Source organism: Heptranchias perlo, chromosome 13 (assembly GCF_035084215.1).
Source record: "Heptranchias perlo isolate sHepPer1 chromosome 13, sHepPer1.hap1, whole genome shotgun sequence".
In the NCBI taxonomy this organism is placed as follows: domain Eukaryota; kingdom Metazoa; phylum Chordata; class Chondrichthyes; order Hexanchiformes; family Hexanchidae; genus Heptranchias; species Heptranchias perlo.
Genome location: NC_090337.1, coordinates 42,998,255 through 43,017,990, shown reverse-complemented (window position 1 = coordinate 43,017,990; position 19,736 = coordinate 42,998,255). Strand labels below are relative to the sequence as shown.

General features: G+C 44.9%; 1 protein-coding gene across 3 annotated transcripts in view; it reads right to left on the bottom strand.

The window, feature by feature from the left end:
• The window catches only part of ift80 (intraflagellar transport 80 homolog (Chlamydomonas)), a 203,265-nt gene that overhangs the window by 125,114 nt on the left and 58,415 nt on the right, over positions 1-19,736 (bottom strand). For all 3 annotated transcript variants that reach the window (XM_067995379.1, XM_067995378.1, XM_067995377.1), the window contains exon 4: positions 4,367-4,476. In XM_067995379.1, coding sequence (XP_067851480.1) covers positions 4,367-4,476 — 110 coding nt within the window. The remainder of the gene's footprint in view (positions 1-4,366; positions 4,477-19,736) is intronic.

The following is a 19,736-nucleotide window of genomic DNA, read 5'->3' as shown; positions in this document are numbered from 1 at the left end:
TGCTAGAATCTATTATTACAAACGTAGTAACAGGGCACTTAGAAAATCATAATATGAGTAGGCAGAGTCAACACAGGTTTATGAAAGGGAAATCATGTTTGACAAATCTATTAGAAATTTTTGAGGGTGTAACTAGCAGGGTAGATAAGGGAGAACCAGTGGATGTAGTATATTTGGATTTTCAAAAGGCATTTGATAAGGTGCCACATGAGAGGTTGTTACACAAGGATAAGGCTCATGGGATTGGGGATAATATATTAGCATTGATTGAGGATTGGTTAACAGACGGAAAACAGAGAGCAGGAATAACAGTGTCATTTTTGGGTTGGCAGGTTGTAACTAGTGGGGTGCCGCACGGGTCGGTGCTTGGGCCCCCGCTATTTACACTCTATATTAATGACTTAGACGAGGGGATCGAGTGTAATGTGTCCAAGTTTGCTGACGATACAAAGCTAGGTGGGAAAGCAAGCTGTGAGGAGGACACAAAGGGTCTGCAAAGGGATATCGACAGGTTAAGTGAGCGGGCAAGAAGGTGGCAGATGGAACATAACATGGGGAAATGTGAGGTTATTCACTGGTAGGAAAAATAGAAAAACAGAATGTTTTTTAAATGGTGAGAAATCATTAAATGTTGGTGTTCAGAGGGATTTGGGTATCCTTGCACATGAAACACAGAAGGTTAACATGCAGGTACAGCAAGCAATTAGGAAGGCAAATGGAATTTTTTTTTTTATTCGTTCATGGGGTGTGGGCGTCACTGGCGAGGCCGGCATTTATTGCCCATCCTGAATTGCCCTTGACAAGGTGGTGGTGAGCCACCTTCTTGAACCGCTGCAGTCCGTGTGGTGAAGGTTCTCCCACAGTGCTATTAGGAAGGGAGTTCCAGGATTTTGACCCAGCGATGATGAAGGAACGGCGATATATTTCCAAGTCAGGATGGTGTGTGACTTGGAGGGGAACGTGCAGGTGGTATTGTTTCCATGTACCTGCTGCTCTTGGCCTTCTAAGTGGTAGAGGTCGCGGGTTTGGGAGGTGCTGTCGAAGAAGCCTTGGCAAGTTGCTGCAGTGCATCCTGTGGATGGTACACACTGCAGCCACGGTGAGCCGGTGGTGAAGGGAGTGAATGTTTAGGGTGGTGGATGGGGTGCCAATCAAGTGGGCTGCTTTGTCCTGGATGGTGTCGAGCTTCTTGAGTGTTGTTGGAGCTGCACTCATCCAGGCAAGTGGAGAGTATTCCATCACACTCCTGACTTGTGCCTTGTAGATGGTGGAAAGGCTTTGGGGAGTCAGGAGGTGAGCCTCTGACCTGCTCTTGTAGCCACAGTATTTATATGGCTGTTCCAGTTAAGTTTCTTGTCAATGGTGACCCCCCAGGATGTTGATGGTGGGGGATTCGGCGATGGTAATGCCGTTGAATGTCAAGGGGAGGTGGTTAGACTCTCTCTTGTTGGAGATGGTCATGGCCTGGCACTTGTCTGGCGCGAATGTTACTTGCCACTTATCAGCCCAAGCCTGGATGTTATCCAGGTCTTGCTGCATGCGGGCTCTGACAGCTTCATTATCTGAGGGGTTGCAAATGGAACTGAACGCTGTGCAATCATCAGCGAACAGCCCCATTTCTGACCTTATGATGGGGGGAAGGTCATTGATGAAGCAGCTGAAGATGGTTGGGCCTAGGACACTGCCTTGAGGAACTCCTGCAGCAATGTCCTGGAGATGAGATGATTGGCCTCCAACAACCACTACCATCTTCCTTTGTGCTAGGTATGACTCCAGCCACTGGAGAGTTTTCCCCGATTCCCACTGACTTCAATTTTACTAGGGCTCCTTGGTGCCACACTCGGTCAAATGCTGCCTTGATGTCAAGGGCAGTCACTCTCACCTCACCTCTGGAATTCAGCTCTTTTGTCCATGTTTGGACCAAGGCTGTAATGAGGTCTGGAGCCGAGTGGTCCTGGCGGAACCCAAACTCAGCATCGATGAGCAGGTTATTGGTGATTAAGTCCCGTTTGATAGCACTGTCGATGACACCTTCCATCACTTTGCTGATGATTGAGAGTAAACTGATGGGGCGGGAATTGGCCGGATTGGATTTGTCCTGCTTTTTGTGGACAGGACATACCTGGGCAATTTTCCACATTGTTCGGTAGATGCCAGTGTTGTAGCTGTACTGGAACAGCTTGGCTAGAGGTACAGCTCGTTCTGGAGCACAAGTCTCCAGCACTACAGCCGGGATGTTGTCGGGGCCCATAGCCTTTGGTGTATCCAGTGCACTCAGCCGTTTCTTGGTATCACGTGGAGTGAATCGAATTGGCTGAAGATTGGCTTCTATGATGGTGGGGATATCAGGAGGCGGCCGAGATGGATCATCTACTCGGCACTTCTGGCTGAAGATGGTTGCAAACGCTTCAGCCTTGTCTTTTGCACTCACGTGCTGGACTCCGCCATCGTTGAGGATGGGGATGCTTACAGAGCCTCTTCCTCCCGTTTAGTTGTTTAATTGTCCACCACCATTCACGACTGGATGTGGCAGGACTGCAGAGCTTTGATCTGATCCGTTGGTTGTGGAATCGCTTAGCTCTCTCTATAGCATGTTGCTTCTGCTGTTTAGCATGCATGTAGTCCTGAGTTGTAGCTTCACCAGGTTGGCACCTCATTTTTAGGTATGCCTGGTGCTGCTCCTGGCATGTTCTTCTACACTCCTCATTGAACCAGGGTTGATCCCCTGGCTTGTTGGTAATGGTAGAGTGAGGAATATGCCAGGCCATGAGGTTACAGATTGTGCTGGAATACAATTCTGCTGCTGCTGATGGCCCACAGCGCCTCATGGATGCCCAGTTTTGAGCTGTTAGATCTGTTCTGAATCTATCCCATTTAGCACGGTGGTAGTGCCACACAACACGTTGGATGGTGTCCTCAGTGTGAAGACGGGACTTCATCTCCACGAGGAGTGTGCGGTGGTCACTCTTACCAATACTGTCATGGACAGATGCACTTGCGACAGATTGCTTGGTGAGGACGAGGTCAAGTAAGTTTTTCCCTCATGTTGGTTCACTCACCACTTGCCGCAGGCCCAGTCTAGCAGCTATGTCCTTTAGGACTCGGCCAGCTCGGTCAGTAGTGGTGCTACCGAGCCACTCTTGGTGATGGACATTAAAGTCCCCCACCCAGAGTACATTCTGTGCCCTTGCTACCCTCAGTGCTTCCTCCAAGTGGTGTTCAACATGGAGGAGGACTAATTCATCAGCTGAGGGAGGGCGGTAGGTTGTAATCAGCAGGAGGTTTCTTTGCCCATGTTTGACCTGATGCCATGAGATTTCATGGGGTCCAGAGTCAATGTTGAGGACTCCCAGGGCCACTCCCTCCTGACTGCATATCACTGTACCGCTACCTCTGGTCGGTCTGTCCTGCTGGTGGGACAGGACATACCCAGGGATGGTGATGAAAGAGTCTGGGACATTGGCTGAAAGGTATGATTCTGTGAGTATGGCTGTGTCAGGCCTTTATTGCAAGAGAGTTGGAGTACAAGAGTAAGGAAGTCTTGCTGCAATTGTACAGGGCTTTGGTGGAACCACACCTGCAGTACTGTGCGCAGTTTTGGTCTCCTTATCTAAGGAAGGATATACTTGCCTTAGAGGTGTGCAACGAAGGTTCACTGGTTTGATTCCTGGGATGAGAGGGTTATCCTGTGAGGAAAGATTGAGTAGAATGGGCCTATACACTCTGGAGTTTAGAAGAATGAGAGATGATCTCATTGAAACATACAAGTTTCTAAGAGGGCTTGACAAGGCAGATGTTGAGATAATGTTTCCCCTGGCTGGAGAGTCTAAAACAGAGTTTCAGGATAAGGGATCGGACATTTAGGACTGAGATGAGGAGGAATTTCTTCACTCAGAGGGTCGTGAATATTTAGAATGCTCTACCCCAGAGGGCTGTGGATGCTTAGTCGTTGAGTATATTCAAGACTGAGATGGATAGATTTTTGGTCTCTAAGGGAGTCAAGGGATATGGGGATCAGGCGGGAAAGTGGAGTTGCGGTCAAAGATCAGCCATGATCTTATTGAATGGTGAAGCAGGCTCGGGGGGGCTGTATGACCTACTCCTGCTTCTATTTCTTATGTTCTTATGTATATTCCCTTACTAATAAGCAACCTCACAAATCTTGTTTTGAAAGGGATCGGTATAGAATATGTTGCAATAACCTTGCTGGCATACTGAAACCAACTTTCATCAAAGTCTGATCCAGAAAATCACCATGCAGAACCATTTTAGACACAGGCAGAGATTGGGTTAACTACCACAGTATCTATATAGTTCGCATATTACTGGGGAGCATGCACATATAGTAGACCCTAAACGTAGATACCTGCAGGACTTTGGCATTTGGTTGAAGAGGTTTAATGATTAGTTGTTTTCCTGAGGTATAAAGAATCTTGTCCGAATCTGGACCCCATGCAACTGAATACACTGGAGTACCTGTGGAAACATTAAGTATAATATATATAATCTGTACTTATTGTTGTTATTCACATGTGCCCTGGTTAACAATTTTTTAAAAAATGTTTCCATCTATTGATTGTAAAAGGTACATCACCCCATCTATATGGTACACAGCATTTATATACTGCCTAAAATACTGCTGTTCTGAAAATAAATCACATTTACAAATGACACATCTTAAGATACATAACACAATACATTTCATTTAAAATTTAAAAATATAGTTATTTAAAGGCAAATCGTGTCTGACTAACTCACTAAAAGAGCGGCGGCCCGAGGCCCGAGACCAGAGCGGCGGCGGACCTGAGCGGGAGCAGAGGAGAGAGACCGAGAGCGGGGATAAAAGAGAGGCGGCCCGAGGCCCGAGACCAGAGCGGCGGCGGACCTGAGCGGGAGCAGAGGAGAGAGACCGAGAGCGGGGATAAAAGAGCGGCGGCCCGAGGCCCGAGACCAGAGCAGCGGCGGACCTGAGCGGGAGCAGAGGAGAGAGGCCGAGAGCGGGGATAAAAGAGCGGCGGCCCGAGGCCCGAGACCAGAGCGGCGGCGGACCTGAGCGGGAGCAGAGGAGAGAGACAGAGAGCGGGGATAAAAGAGCGGCGGCCCGAGGCCCGAGACCAGAGCGGCGGCGGACCTGAGCGGGAGCAGAGGAGAGAGACCGAGAGCGGGGATAAAAGAGCGGCGGACCGAGGCCCGAGACCAGAGCGGCGGACCTGAGCGGGAGCAGAGGAGAGAGACCGAGAGCGGGGATAAAAGAGCGGCGGCCCGAGACCAGAGCGGCGGCGGACCTGAACGGATCAAAAACAACAGAAAACCAAGGAGTGACGTCACAGGACAGCAGGTAAGTGATTGGTTGGTGAGTATTACTGTTTTTTTTTCTCTAAATTAGGGCATTGGTTTAAACTAAGAGCTGGGAAACTAAGTAGCTTTTATAGCAGGTAGTGTTTTTTTTTAGTGAACCAAGGTCCCTAGTATAGTTAACATTTTCGAATTTCAACGTAATTTAAAAGCTAAGGCAAGTCATGGCAGCAGACCTCGCACCCGTGATATGCCCCTGCTGCAAGATGTGGGAAGTAATGGACACTACCAGTGTCCCTGCCGACCATGTGTGCAGGAAGTGTGTCCACCTGCAGCTACTGACCGATCGTATCTCGGAGCTGGAGCTGCAGGTGGACTCACTGTGGAGCATCCGCGATGCAGAGAAACTCGTGGATAGCAGGTTTAGCGAGTTGGTCACACCGCAGGTAAAGGGAGTACAGGCAGGAAGTGAATGGGTGACCACCAGGCAGAGTAAGAGGTGCAGGCAGGTAGTGCAGGGGTCCCCTGTGGCCATCCCCCTCTCAAACAGGTATACCGTTTTGGATACTGTTGTGGGAGATGGCTCACCAGGGGAAGGTGGCAGCGGCCAGGTTCATGGCACCGTGGCTGGCTCTGCTGCACAGGAGGGCAGGAAAAAGAGTGGCAGAGCTATAGTGATAGGGGACTCGATTGTAAGGGGAATAGACAGGCGTTTCTGCGGACGCAACCGAGACTCCAGGATGGTATGTTGCCTCCCTGGTGCAAGGGTCAGGGATGTCTCGGAGCGGCTGCAGAACATTCTGGAGGGGGAGGGTGAACAGCCAATTGTCGTGGTGCATATAGGTACCAACGATATAGGTAAAAAAACGGGATGAGGTCCTACAAGCTGAATTTAGGGAGTTAGGAGTTAAACTAAAAAGTAGGACCTCAAAGGTAGTAATCTCAGGATTGCTACCAGTGCCACGGGCTAGTCAGAGTAGGAATGACAGGATAGCTAGGACGAATACGTGGCTTGAGAGATGGTGCAAGAGGGTGGGATTCAAATTCCTGGGACATTGGAATCGGTTCTGGGGGAGGTGGGACCAGTACAAATTGGACAGTCTGCATCTGGGCAGGACTGGAACCAATGTCCTAGGGGGAGTGTTTGCTAGTGCTGTTGGGGAGGGTTTAAACTAAAGTGGCAGGGGGATGGGAATCGATGCAGGAAGTCAGTGGGAAGTAAAGTGGTGATAGAAACAAAAGGCAGTAAGGGAGAGTGTACAAAACATGACCGGACAGATGGTCTGAGAAAGCAGGGCAAAGACCAAGGGAAGTCTAGATTAAACTGCATTTATTTCAATGCAAGAAGTCTGATGGGCAAGGCAGATGAACTCAGGGCATGGATGGGTACATGGGACTGGGATGTTATAGCTATTACTGAAACATGGCTAAGGGAGGGGCAGGATTGGCAGCTCAATGTTCCAGGGTACAGATGCTATAGGAAAGATAGAGCAGGAGGTAAGAGAGGAGGGGGAGTTGCGTTCTTGATTAGGGAGAACATCACGGCAGTAGTGAGAGAGGATATATCCGAGGGTTCGCCCACGGAGTCTATATGGGTAGAACTGAAAAATAAGAAGGGAGAGATCACTTTGATAGGATTGTACTACAGACCCCCAAATAGCCAACGGGAAATTGAGGAGCAAATATGTAAGGAGATTACAGACAGCTGCAAGAAAAATAGGGTGGTAATAGTAGGGGACTTTAACTTTCCCAACATTGACTGGGACAGCCATAGCATTAGGGGCTTGGATGGAGAGAAATTTGTTGAGTGTATTCAGGAGGAATTTCTCAATCAGTATGTGGATGGCCCGACTAGAAAGGGGGCAAAACTTGACCTCCTCTTGGGAAATAAGGAAGGGCAGGTGATAGAAGTGTTAGTGAGGGATCACTTTGGGACCAGTGATCATAATTCCATTAGTTTTAAGATAGCTATGGAGAATGATAGGTCTGGCCCAAAAGTTAAAATTCTAAATTGGGGAAAGGCCAATTTTGATGGTATTAGACAGGAACTTTCAGAAGTTGATTGGGAGAGTCTGTTGGCAGGCAAAGGGACGTCTGGTAAGTGGGAGGCCTTCAAAAGTGTGTTAACCAGGGTTCAGGGTAAGCACATTCCTTATAAAGTGAAGGGCAAGGCTGGTAGAAGCAGGGAACCTTGGATGACTCGGGAGATTGAGGCACTAGTCAGAAAGAAGAAGGAGGCATATGACATGCATAGGCAGCTGGGATCAAGTGGATCCCTTGAAGAGTATAGTGATTGCCGGAGTAGAGTTAAGAGAGAAATCAGGAGGGCAAAAAGGGGACATGAGATTGCTTTGGCAGATAAGGCAAAGGTGAATCCAAAGAGCTTCTACAAATACATAAAGGGCAAAAGATTAACTAGGGAGAGAGTAGGGCCTCTTAAGGATCAACAAGGTCATCTATGTGCGGAACCACAAGAGATGGGTGAGATCCTAAATGAATATTTCGCATCGGTATTTACGGTTGAGAAAGGCATGGATGTTAGGGAACTTGGGGAAATAAATAGTACATATTACAGAGAGGGAGGTGCTGGAAGTCTTAACGCGCATCAAGGTAGATAAATCTCCGGGACCTGATGAAATGTATCCCAGGACGTTATGGGAGGTTAGGGAGCAAATTGCGGGTCCCCTAGCAGAGATATTTGAATCATCGACAGCTACAGGTGAAGTGCCTGAAGATTGGAGGGTAGCAAATGTTGTGCCTTTGTTTAAGAAGGGCGGCAGGGAATAGCCTGGGAACTACAGACCGGTGAGCCTGACATCTGTAGTGGGTAAGTTGTTAGAGGGTATTCTGAGAGACAGGATCTACGGGCATTTGGAGAGGCAGGGACTGATTAGGAACAGTCAGCATGGTTTTGTGAGAGGAAAATCATGTCTCACAAATTTGATTGAGTTTTTTGAAGGGGTAACCAAGAAGATAGATGAGGGCTGTGCAGTAGATGTAGTCTACATGGACTTTAGCAAAGCCTTTGACAAGGTACCGCATGGTGGGTTGTTACATAAGGTTAGATCTCACGGGATCCAAGGTGAGGTAGCCAATTGGATACAAAATTGGATTGACGACAGAAGACAGAGGGTGGTTGTAGAGGGTTGCTATTCAAATTGGAGGCCTGTGACCAGCGGTGTGCCTCCGGGATCGGTGCTGGGTCCGCTGTTATTTGTTATTTATATTAATGATTTGGATGAGAATTTAGGAGGCATGGTTAGTAAGTTTGCAGATGACACCAAGATTGGTGGCATTGTGGACAGTGAAGAAGGTTATCTAGGATTGCAACGGGATCTTGATAAATTGGGCCAGTGGGCCGATGAATGGCAGATGGAGTTTAATTTAGATAAATGTGAGGTGATGCATTTTGGTAGATCGAATCGGGCCAGGACCTACTCCGTTAATGGTAGGGCGTTGGGGAGAGTTATAGAACAAAGAGATCTAGGAGTACAGGTTCATAGCTCCTTGAAAGTGGAGTCACAGGTGGATAGGGTGGTGAAGAAGGCATTCAGCTTGCTTGGTTTCATTGGTCAGAACATTGAATACAGGAGTTGGGATGTCTTGTTGAAGTTGTACAAGACATTCGTTAGGCCACATTTGGAATACTGTGTACAGTTCTGGTCACCCTATTATAGAAAGGATATTATTAAACTGGAAAGAGTGCAGAAAAGATTTACTAGGATGCTACCAGGACTTGATGGTTTGACTTTTTGGGTGAGGTTGGATCGACTGAGACTTTTTTCCCTGGAGAATAGGAGGTTTGGGGGTGATCTTATAGAAGTCTATAAAATAATGAGGGGCATAGATAAGGTAAATAGTCATAATCTTTTCCCAAAGGTAGGGGAGTCTATAACGAGGGGGCATAGATTTAAGGTGAGAGGGGAGAGATACAAAAGGGTCCAGAGGGGCAATTTTTTCACTCAAAGGGTGGTGAGTGTCTGGAACGAGCTGCCAGAGGCAGTAGTAGAGGCGGGTACAATTTTGTCTTTTAAAAAGCATTTGGACAGTTGCATGGGTAAGATGGGTATAGAGGGATATGGGCCAAGTGCAGGCAACTGGGACTAGCTTAGTGGTATAAACTGGGCGACATGGATATGTTGGGCCGAAGGGCCTGTTTCCATGTTGTAAACTTCTATGATTCTAACTTGATTGAGTTCTTTGATGAAATAACGAAGAGGGTTGATGAAGGTAGTGCAGTTGATATTGTGTATGTGGACTTTCAAAAGGCTTTTGATAAAGTGCCACATGATAGACTTCTTAGTAAAATTGAAGCCCATGTGATTATAGGGGCACTGGTTGCATGGATACGAAATTGGTTGCGAGACAGAAAACAGAGTACCTGTGAATGGTTGTTTTTCGGACTGGAGGGAAGAAGATAGTGGTATCCCCCAGGGGTTGGTATTAGGACCATTGCTCTTTGGACCATTGCTCTTTTTGATATATATTAATGACCCTGACATGGGTATACAGGGCATAATTTCAAAGTTTGCAGATCATACGAATCTTGAAAATGTAGTAAACAGTGAGGATGATAGTAACATGCTTCCAAAGGACATAGACAGATTGGTGAAATGGGCAGACACGTGGCAGATGAAATTTAATGCAGAGAAGTATGAAATGATGCATTTTGGTAGGAAGAATGAGGAGAGGCAATATGAACAAAATGGTACAATTTTAAAGGGGACGCAGGAACAGAGAGACCTGGGGGTGTACATACTCAAGTCTTTGAAGGTGGCAGGGCAACGTGAGAAGACTGTTAAAAAAGCATATGGCATCCTTGGCATTAATAATAGAGGCATAGAGTAGAAAAGCAAGGAAGTTATGCTAAACATTTATAAATCACTGATTGGACCTCAGCTAAAGTATCGTGTCCCATTCCGGGCACCACACCTTAGAAAGGATGTCAAGGCCTTGGAGAGAATAATGAGGAGATTTACTAGAATGGTACCAGGTTTGAAGGCTTTCAGTTATCTGGAGAGAGTAGGGAAGCTGTATTGTTCTTCTTGGAGCAGAGAAGGTGAAGGAGAGATTTAATAGAGGTGTTACATAGAATTACATAGAATGTACAGCACAGAAACTGGTCATTTGGCCCAACAGGTCCATGCCAGTGTTTATGCCCCACATGAGCTTCCTCCCTCCCTACTTCATCTAACTCTATTAGCATATCCTTCTAGTCCTTTCTCCCTCATGTGCTTATTTAGCTCCCCTTTAAATGCATCTGTGCTAATCACCTCAACTACTCCTTGTGGTAGCGAGTTCCACATTCTAACCACTCTCTGGGTAAAGAAGTTTCTCCTGAATTCCCCATTGGATTTATTAGTGACTATCTTATATTTACGGCCCCTAGTTCTGGTCTCCCCTTCAAGTGGAAACATCTTCTCCACATCTACCCTATCAAACCCTTTCATGATCTTAAAGACCTCTAACAGGTCACCCCTCAGTCTTTTCTCGAAACGAGTCCCAATCTGCTCAATCTTTCCTGATAGGTATAACCTCTCAGTTCTGGTATCATCCTACTATTTCTTTTTTGCACCTTCTCCAGTGCCTCTATATCCTTTTTATAATATGGAGACCAGAACTGTTCACAGTATTCCAAATGTGGTCTAACTAAGGTTCTATACAAATTTAACATAATTTCTCTTCTTTTCAATTTTATCCCTCTAGAAATAAACCCCAATGCTTGGTTTGCCTTTTTTATGGCCTTGTTAACCTGCGTCGCTACTTTTAGTGATTTGTGCATCTGTACCCCCAGGTCCCTCTGCTCCTCTACCCCATTTAGACTCTTATTATCCAAGCAGTATGTGGCCCCTTATTCTTCCTACCAAAATGTAATACCTCACACTTGTCTATATTGAAATTCATTTGCCAATTACATGCCCATTCTGCAAGTTTATTAATGTCTTCCTGTATTTTGTCGCAGTCCTCCTCGGCATTAACTACACTCCACAATTTGATGAGATCTGCAAATTTTGAAATTGTACTTCCAATTCCCGAGACTAAATCGTGAACAACAGTAGTCCCAGCACCGATCCTTGTGCAACACCATTTCCCACCTTTTGCCAGTTTGAATAACTACCTTTAACTCCTACTCTCTGTTTTCTATTTTATAGCATGCTGGCTATAATTCTGCTACTTGTCCCGACTGCCCATACTCTGACCTTAGTCATGCGTCTACTGTGCGGTACCTTATCGAAGGCCTTTTGAAAATCCAAATATATTACATCTACTTCCTTACCCTTGTCTACCTTTTCTGTTACTTCTTCAAAGAATTCAATAAGATTGGTCAAGCATGACCTTCCCTTCTGAAATCCATGCTGACTATTCTTTATTATATTTTCGGTTTCTCGATGATTTTCTATTACATCTTTGAGTAAGGATTCCATTATATTTCCTACTACCGACGTTAAGCTAATTGGTCTATAGTTCCCTGGACTTGTTCTATCTCCCTTTTTAAATATAGGAATCACATTAGCTGTCTGCCAGTTCTCTGGCACAATTCCCTTTTCTAATTAATTTTTATACATATGTAATAATGCCTCTGCTATCTCTTCCCCAACTTCTTTTAATATGCGTAGATGCAATCCATCCAGACCAGAGGTTTTATCCTCTAAGATTTATTAGTTTCAGTTATGTACCTCCTTTCTATCTTAAATGTCTTTATCTTTTTTGATCTCTTCTTCTAATGTCACGCCTGCCATGTTAGTCCCCCTGGCAAATATTGAGGCAAAGTAATTATTCAATATTTCTGCCATTTTGCTGTCATTACCGGTGAGTTTATCTTGTGCATCCCTTATTGGTCCTATCCCTATCCTGATTTTTCTTTTGTTATTTATGTGTCAGTCGAATATTGTACTATTTCTTTTTGTATTCCTTGATAATTTAATTTCATAGCTCCTCTTTGCTTTCCTCATTATTTTTTGATATCCTTCCTAATCTCTTCGTAATCCCCTTTGTCATCCTCTCCTTTTATTGTCTGTGTATTTAGAGTATGCCTTTTTTTTAAGTTTCAATTTTACCCATATCTCTATTCATCCATGGTGTTTCGTTATTGACTAGTTTGTTCTTGTTTTTTTTAAAAGAGGAAAATATTTCTCCTGCTCTCTAGTGATCACAATTTTAAATATTTCCCACTGCTATTCCAACTCTTGACAATTTTTTTTCCAGTTTACCTTCCCTAGTTCCATTCTCATCCCCTCAAAATTAACTTTATGCCAATCTATTACTTTGGTCTTTATCTTATTTATGTCTTTCTCAATCATAAGATTTTAAACTCTTATTATGTTATGATTGCTATTGCCTAGATGTTCCCCTATGCTTACTTCTTTATCTGCACCAGTTCATTTCCCATTAATCGATCCAGCAATGATTCCTCTCTTGTTGAGCTTCTCACATACTGAGTAAGAAAGGAGCCATGTATACACTGTAAAAACTCCACTCCCCTTTCCCTACCTCTTCTTGCCAGTTTAATTAGGGATAGTTCAAATCTCCCATGATTATTATTCGATGTTTTTTACTCATTCCATAGATTTGCCTACATATTTCATCCTCAACTTCCCTTCCACTATTAGGCGATCTGTAGAATGCCCCTGTTAACGTGATCAATCCCTTCTTATCCTTTGTCTCAATTCATATGGGTTCTGTTTCTAACTTATTACTTATGTCCCTTTTTTCTATTGCCATTATGTTGTCTCTAATTAGTACAGCTACCGCAACCCCCTACTTCCTTCCCTATCCTTTCTAAATACGTTATATCCTGCAATATTTAACTGCTGGTCCTGTTCCTTATGTAGCCATATTTCAGATATCCCTACTACATCTGGCTCCTCACTACGAATTATTGCCTCCAGATCCCCTGTTTCATTTTGGATGCTGTGCACATTGCTGTGCAAGCAATTTAATTTGTTTTTAATAAGTGTTCCCCTCACTTTATTTTTACCAGACATTTTGTACTCATGTTCTATAACTGTATTTGTTCCCAGACTGTTTATGTTCCTTACCTTGATCTGACCTTTACTCTCATCTCCTATTTCTTTTATCTTCAGACTCACGTTATTTTCACCAGATCCCTCCCCCCTGTCTTACTAGTTTAAAGTCCTATCGACAGCCCTATTCATCCTTTACACTAGATCATTACTTCCAACAGATCCGGTTCAGGTCAGGCACTCTGGAGCATCTTGCTCAAATGACCATTCTTCATGCATGAACCTAAATAATGAATACTGGCAAGCTATTTTGGCATGTCCAAGTATGCCTTTACTCTACATTCACATACCAACTTTCAACAAGAGCTGCTGCATGGGAACTCTGATCACATTTTTCTCTTCCCCAACCAAGGGACACCTAAGCAATGCCCCGATCACTGTCACAGCAAAGATATGCAAGTGCAGTATGGACCTTCCTGATCTATATTGCTCAACTACTCAATAAGCAATCTGGGGAATGATTGAAAATGTTTTCAACATTGCAGAAGAACAAATGGAGAGTATAAAAAGAGGGAAAAAAATGGCTTCTCCGTAAGCTAAAGGGATTCTCAGAAGGGATAAATTATTTCAATATTTAGAGGTTTTATGGATCAATAGTGTGAATTATACAAACCCTAGGAACAGTACGCATACTATAATTAACTAGAGAAACTACATGGCACATATACGAGTAATAACATAGGGTATTGTGGAGTTACCATGCACTTCAAAGTCATTGGACCAAGATCCTACCCTGGTTTCTTTGCCCACCAATCCATTGATATTACCCACTAGGCCTAGGGCGCTGCCTTAAGGAACTCCTGCCACGATGTCCTAAGACTAAGATGATTGTCCTGCAACAACCACACCCATCTTCCTTTGTGCCAGATATGACTCCAACCACTGCAGAGTTTCCCCCCTAATCCCCCATTGACTTCATTTGCATATCTCATCACTAAGGTCTTACTAGGTATATGTTAGTGTATTCTTTTGGTAATATCTTCTGGAATACATCCTCCTAAATGCTGCCTCACTCTCCTTTCCTCCATCCCCTCCTGCTCATCTTTGATGATACTGGCATACAAAGGTATGCCCATAGGGAATAATGTAACTGATACTGAAAAGTTCTCAACTGTTGGAGAGATCCTGGGACAATTTCCACTGGAACAAAGGAGGCTAAGAGGAGAATATGAAAAATTTTGATAGGGCGAATAAGTAAAGACTATTTCATCTTGGTGGGGAGTCAGTGATAAGAATTTATCAATAAAATTGTCACTGAGAAAGTGAGGAGATAGGTTAAGAGAACTTTCTTTACAAAGAGTATTAAAACATAGAATGCTTTGCTACAGAGATTAATTGAGGCAGAGACCTTTGCAGATATTAAGGAAAAAGTGGACCAACATTTGAAAGAGGAAGATGCAGGGCTATGGGAAGTGGAATTGTTTTTGGATTGCTCTAGCAAAGAACTAGGAGAGACACAATGGGATAAATGGTCTCACATATCCCCTCCACTCATCAATAAAAAAAACCTAACAAAGACAAAGGTATGAAATTTAGGGGATGAAGCTTTCCCCAATTCAGAAATCTGCTCAGAAAGGACAATTGGCTAAAATAAACAGGGCCAAGACTGGAAAGTGAGAGCTGTTTCTCTATCATTGATATTTATGTGAAGCAAGTAAGCAGAATTTCATTGAGAGAGTTTGATGCTAGTGAGATTTCAGGCTAACGCAAATCCACATTTTTAAGTTAGTCATTTTGACAGAGGGATGGCAGTCCAGAGAATACTCATGATATGTGTGGAGTACAATATGTGAGCTATCATGGATCCTCAGCGTATCCACGGACAGCACATTTACACTAAGCATGGGAAACTTGAGTCGGTGGAGCAAAGGGGGAATTTTAACTCCCAAGGACAGGTGGGTTGGGGGCAGGTGCAAAGGTAGAAATGTAAAACCCGACCACAACCTGCCCACTTCCGACTTTAATGGAGACAGGTCGGGGGACGGGTGACTAATCTGATCTCAGGAGGCAGGTCAGTCACTGAAATCTTTTAAGGAGGCTGCGTGCCTCCATTTTAATAGCTTTTTTTATTTTTAACTCCTGGGGGCTGGGATTCCCAGGGCCGTGATTCTCGTCAGGTAAAAAGAGGCGAGAAGGGCCGGATCATCAGGTAAGTGCCTTTATCGCACTGCTTATGGGCCAGGTGAAGCAGGGGTGTTTCCTCCAGACCCAACAAGCTTTCCTGCCACGATTGGACTCCTGCGATCGGCTGACCCCCACCCCCCATGTTCGACTCCCGATGTCTCAGTTTCCCTCCCACCTGCTCAATTGGCCACACTCTAGAACATAAGAGAGCATGGGGTTTCTGAACTGTACTCTCCAGAATATAGTCATGCAAACGGCAATGTCAAATAGTTCAGAACGCACTGGAGAGGTCAAGTTTGAAATGGCGATGCTACCAACCAGAAAGTATCCTCCTTTTCTTATGATCTTTCATATTGTCATTGCATTGCCAAATCCTTACAACAGGGGCTACATTCGTTACTCACTTGCATGGCATAGCACAACATTGTATCAACTTACCTGTCTTTGAAGCCATTGTCTGTGGAATGCATTGTAAATCATCATCTTTTTCTTTTCCTGTAGGTCCTTCCCAAGATTAGAAGGCTGGAGGGAGTGGTGCCACCAGCACAAACACTTCACAGCACATTGTGGCAAACATTCTACCTGCCCCTAGTGCCAGCACAATTTCTAGTGCGCCAAAAACTGTACTTATTGAATTTAAGGAAGGGGCACTGAATGATGCACAACTCATAAGTGAGGAGGAGCAAATGAGAGGTGGCAGGAGAGGAAGAGGAAACATCTGGACAGCTTGTGTCCCTATGCCAGCAGCATGGGCAAGCGGTTGGTGTCTTACTGGACTTGCCTTCGGAAGGGAGTTAATGCAGTAGCAGAAGGCTTTTGGAACATATTTTGAGTTTGCCATGATAGCCTGTAACAGCTAGCAGAGAATTTGCTGCAGTGCACCTGTGATATCACTGAAATTAGTGGAAGGAATTTCCTCAAATGCAGAGTATCATGGAGTGAGCAGCACCTTCACAGCTATATGCAGGAGAGACCCAAACAGGAGGGAGCACAGATTTCTTTCACAAATGCTATGACTGGCACCACTGAGACCTTGGGCATCCGGTTGTACGAGTCTGTCACTGCCAGATTTGATAGACTGGGTAATTACTTGGAAACAGCAGGCTTCACTCAGTGGAAACACCTTCTGGACTGTGCTCATGGAGATCACGGAACATCGATCTCGGAGTCCCAGCATTGAGCACTTTACATGGGAAGAGTCCCATGAGGTAGCCTCCTCCATGGGAGGCTGCACAAATTCTACCTCCATTTAATCCTATCAAAGGAGCAAGGAGTTGTCAGCAAGCATGCAGCCATTAATGACCACAACATTAGTGCACATGACTTCAGCTGTTGCAGGGACATCACATGGTCCTGGATTTAGAGGCTTCTCACTATGGTTACTCCTGCCACTCATTGGAGCACTTTGTCATAGAATAAGATTAAAGAGTAGGACAAGCACAGAGAGGAAGTACTGGATTGGACTATGAAAAGAGCACCCGACAAATCCATCCGTTTTTATTTATCATTTGTATGTACTGAATTTTGGGTCGAGGGGGTTGAAAGATTCTAAGTGATGGGGTAATTCAGGCTGACTGGATGGAATGTTTACCATCTCCATAGGAGTTACAATGTGTGCTTTCATTGATGAACAACAGCTACACAGTGACAAAGTGTCCTTTGCTGAAAGTAGCTAGCAAGCAGGGAGTGTTGCTGCACTTTGCTTGCCTGTACGTTCACATTAGCCCTTCCTAAGTATGTCCCATCTCTTCCTAGGGGGCTGCAGACCTCTTGTCTTCCTTGGCCAGCTGCATACTCACACCTCTTCTGATCGAGCATATGTGAAGCATCCAGCAAATTGTGATGATCCTACTCATTTTGGCTGGACTGCACAGCAACACCTCTTTTGAGTGGTCCAAACACTATGAAGTTACAAGCTTGCCCAGAGAATGTGACTTGCGGCACACTCGGCTAGGAATCCAAAAATCCGGCAAAGCAGCAGCTATTAAAGGATTGCATCCAGACCTTAAAGGGGAAGGAGAGTGGAGAATGTAATCAAAATAGTGCAGCAGAGACGATTTAGGCAAGACTGCTGTCTTTGATAATGAATTGTTGGAGGTCCTTCTGCAGAAAATGCACCATACGAGGGTGGCCATTTTTAAGGCTGAAGACCACCTTTCAGTAAAAACACAAATGAAAGCTGCATAGATTTGCCTGAGCCAGTGCAGTCACCCTGACTCTTTGCACCTGGCTGCAAATGAAAATAAGTTTACAATATCAGAAGGAAGGCAAAGGCAAATGTGCTCCCACTTTTGCACACATCGTGGGGTATTAACCATGGAACAACCCCAACGTGGGAATACCCCATCCTCTGGAAGGTATTAGTTTAAGCACAGTATGAAGCTTTCATGCATCTGCCACATCAGGCAGTCTGCAGTGCACAACTGTATCAAGCAAGTGCCAGAAACTATGGGAATGATTTTAGCTCGGAGCCAGGAAACCAGCGCGTCTGTAGATATACGCATGGGGAACCCAGAAGCCAAATGAGTGCGTCGCAATTTGCAATCGCAATTCAATTGAAGATAAGCATTTGTGCCTCCGGGTTTCCCACACACCAGGCAGCCAGATCGATAGGCCGGAAGGCTGTCGGAAGGGAAAGGAAATGCGAATCGGAGAGGTAGGGAGGGAGGGAGGGATCGTGGCCCATGGAAGAAATCAGAGGGGTTGGGGGAAGTGGATGACATTGGGTGGGCCTTGGAGAAAGTCGGTGGTCCAGCATCGGGGGAGGGGGGGGGGACAAGAATCAGGGAAGGGGGAGTGGGGTCGGCCGATCACGCCAGGTGAGCTTGTTAGGCCTGGATGAAGCACTCATGCTCCTCCTGGCCCACATCCTAACATGCCTGGGTTAAACCCGGAAGTGGGCGCGCTGGAGCCAGGATGCGGTCCTGCTCCAAAAATCTACTATTTTTGCTGCCCACCCATCCGTTCTTGGGGGTTAAAATTACCCATATTTGCAAGGGTCAATACCTTTCTTCACTTTTCTCGTGCAAACGCTGAATCAGCTGAAAAGGACTCTGAGCTTTCAACAGGTGGCAGGGCTCCCCCATTGCAAGGTACTGCAGATGGCACTCATTTGGGGCATCAGGTTTCCTCCTATCAACGCTTTCTACATGCAGAGACCACTGTCCTTTTCCACACATACTTTTGTTGTGCCAAAACTGGATAGTGCACTGTTCTTAGAGGTGGATGCAGCAAACATGGAACAGCAAACAAGTGCTCAGGCTTCCAGCCCAACACCCTCCTCTGCTGTTGTGGGGTCAGCAGCTGTGGATGCAGAAGGATTCCCTGATCTCCCAAGAGAGATTTCTCCCTCCACCCCCAGACATATTTCTGTTCCTTACAAAATGACCGACTGTGATCTGCTGCTTAATGATGGCTGCTTCCTGCGTAATTGCCATTGACATGCATAATGACACTTCTATGGCCAACTACTATGTGAACAATAATAGAGTCCAGAACAAATAAGTACGTTTGTTGACTGCAGTTTAAATTCTTGCTGAGCAATTTTTTCCCTCTTTACATTGATAACACCACTGAATCCTGAGCGATGAGTGTTAAGTTCTGATGCATACCTTTAACATCTGGTTTCATTGTACTGTGGATTCATAACCAGGAACCACAGACACAAGTCCCAAGACAATCTGCCCAAAATAATTTGTATTACGTAATTCAGCGCCAGTAGTTAGCAACACGTATATAATGAAACCACATGTCAAAAGCATGCATCAGAAATTAACACCTTGTCACTCTGGAATGCTAATGTATAACAGAAGACTTGTAAATGGTGACCAGAATTCATCAGTGTTATTGACACCCAGTCAGAAGCAGAGTAAGACTTGAGGCAGTAAACTGAAATGCCTTGAATTAATTTCTACACAGCAATGAAAACAGTAAAAAGGGTAAGGGAATTGTGTACAGTTAATTAAATTATGCTGTACATCACCATAATGTAGCTTTACCCAGATAATTATGGCACTAGATTGAACTACCCATGTGAACCAGAACAACATAATCTAATTGTAAACAATTTTACAACACCAAGTTATAGTCCAGCAATTTTATTTTAAATTCACAAGCTTTCGGAGGCTTCCTCCTTCCTCAGGTAAATGGAGGAAGCCTCCGAAAGCTTGTGAATTTAAAATAAAATTGCTGGACTATAACTTGGTGTTGTAAAATTGTTTACAATTGTCAACCCCAGTCCATCACCGGCATCTCCACATCACAACATAATCTAAAGCTGATATTAAATACTCT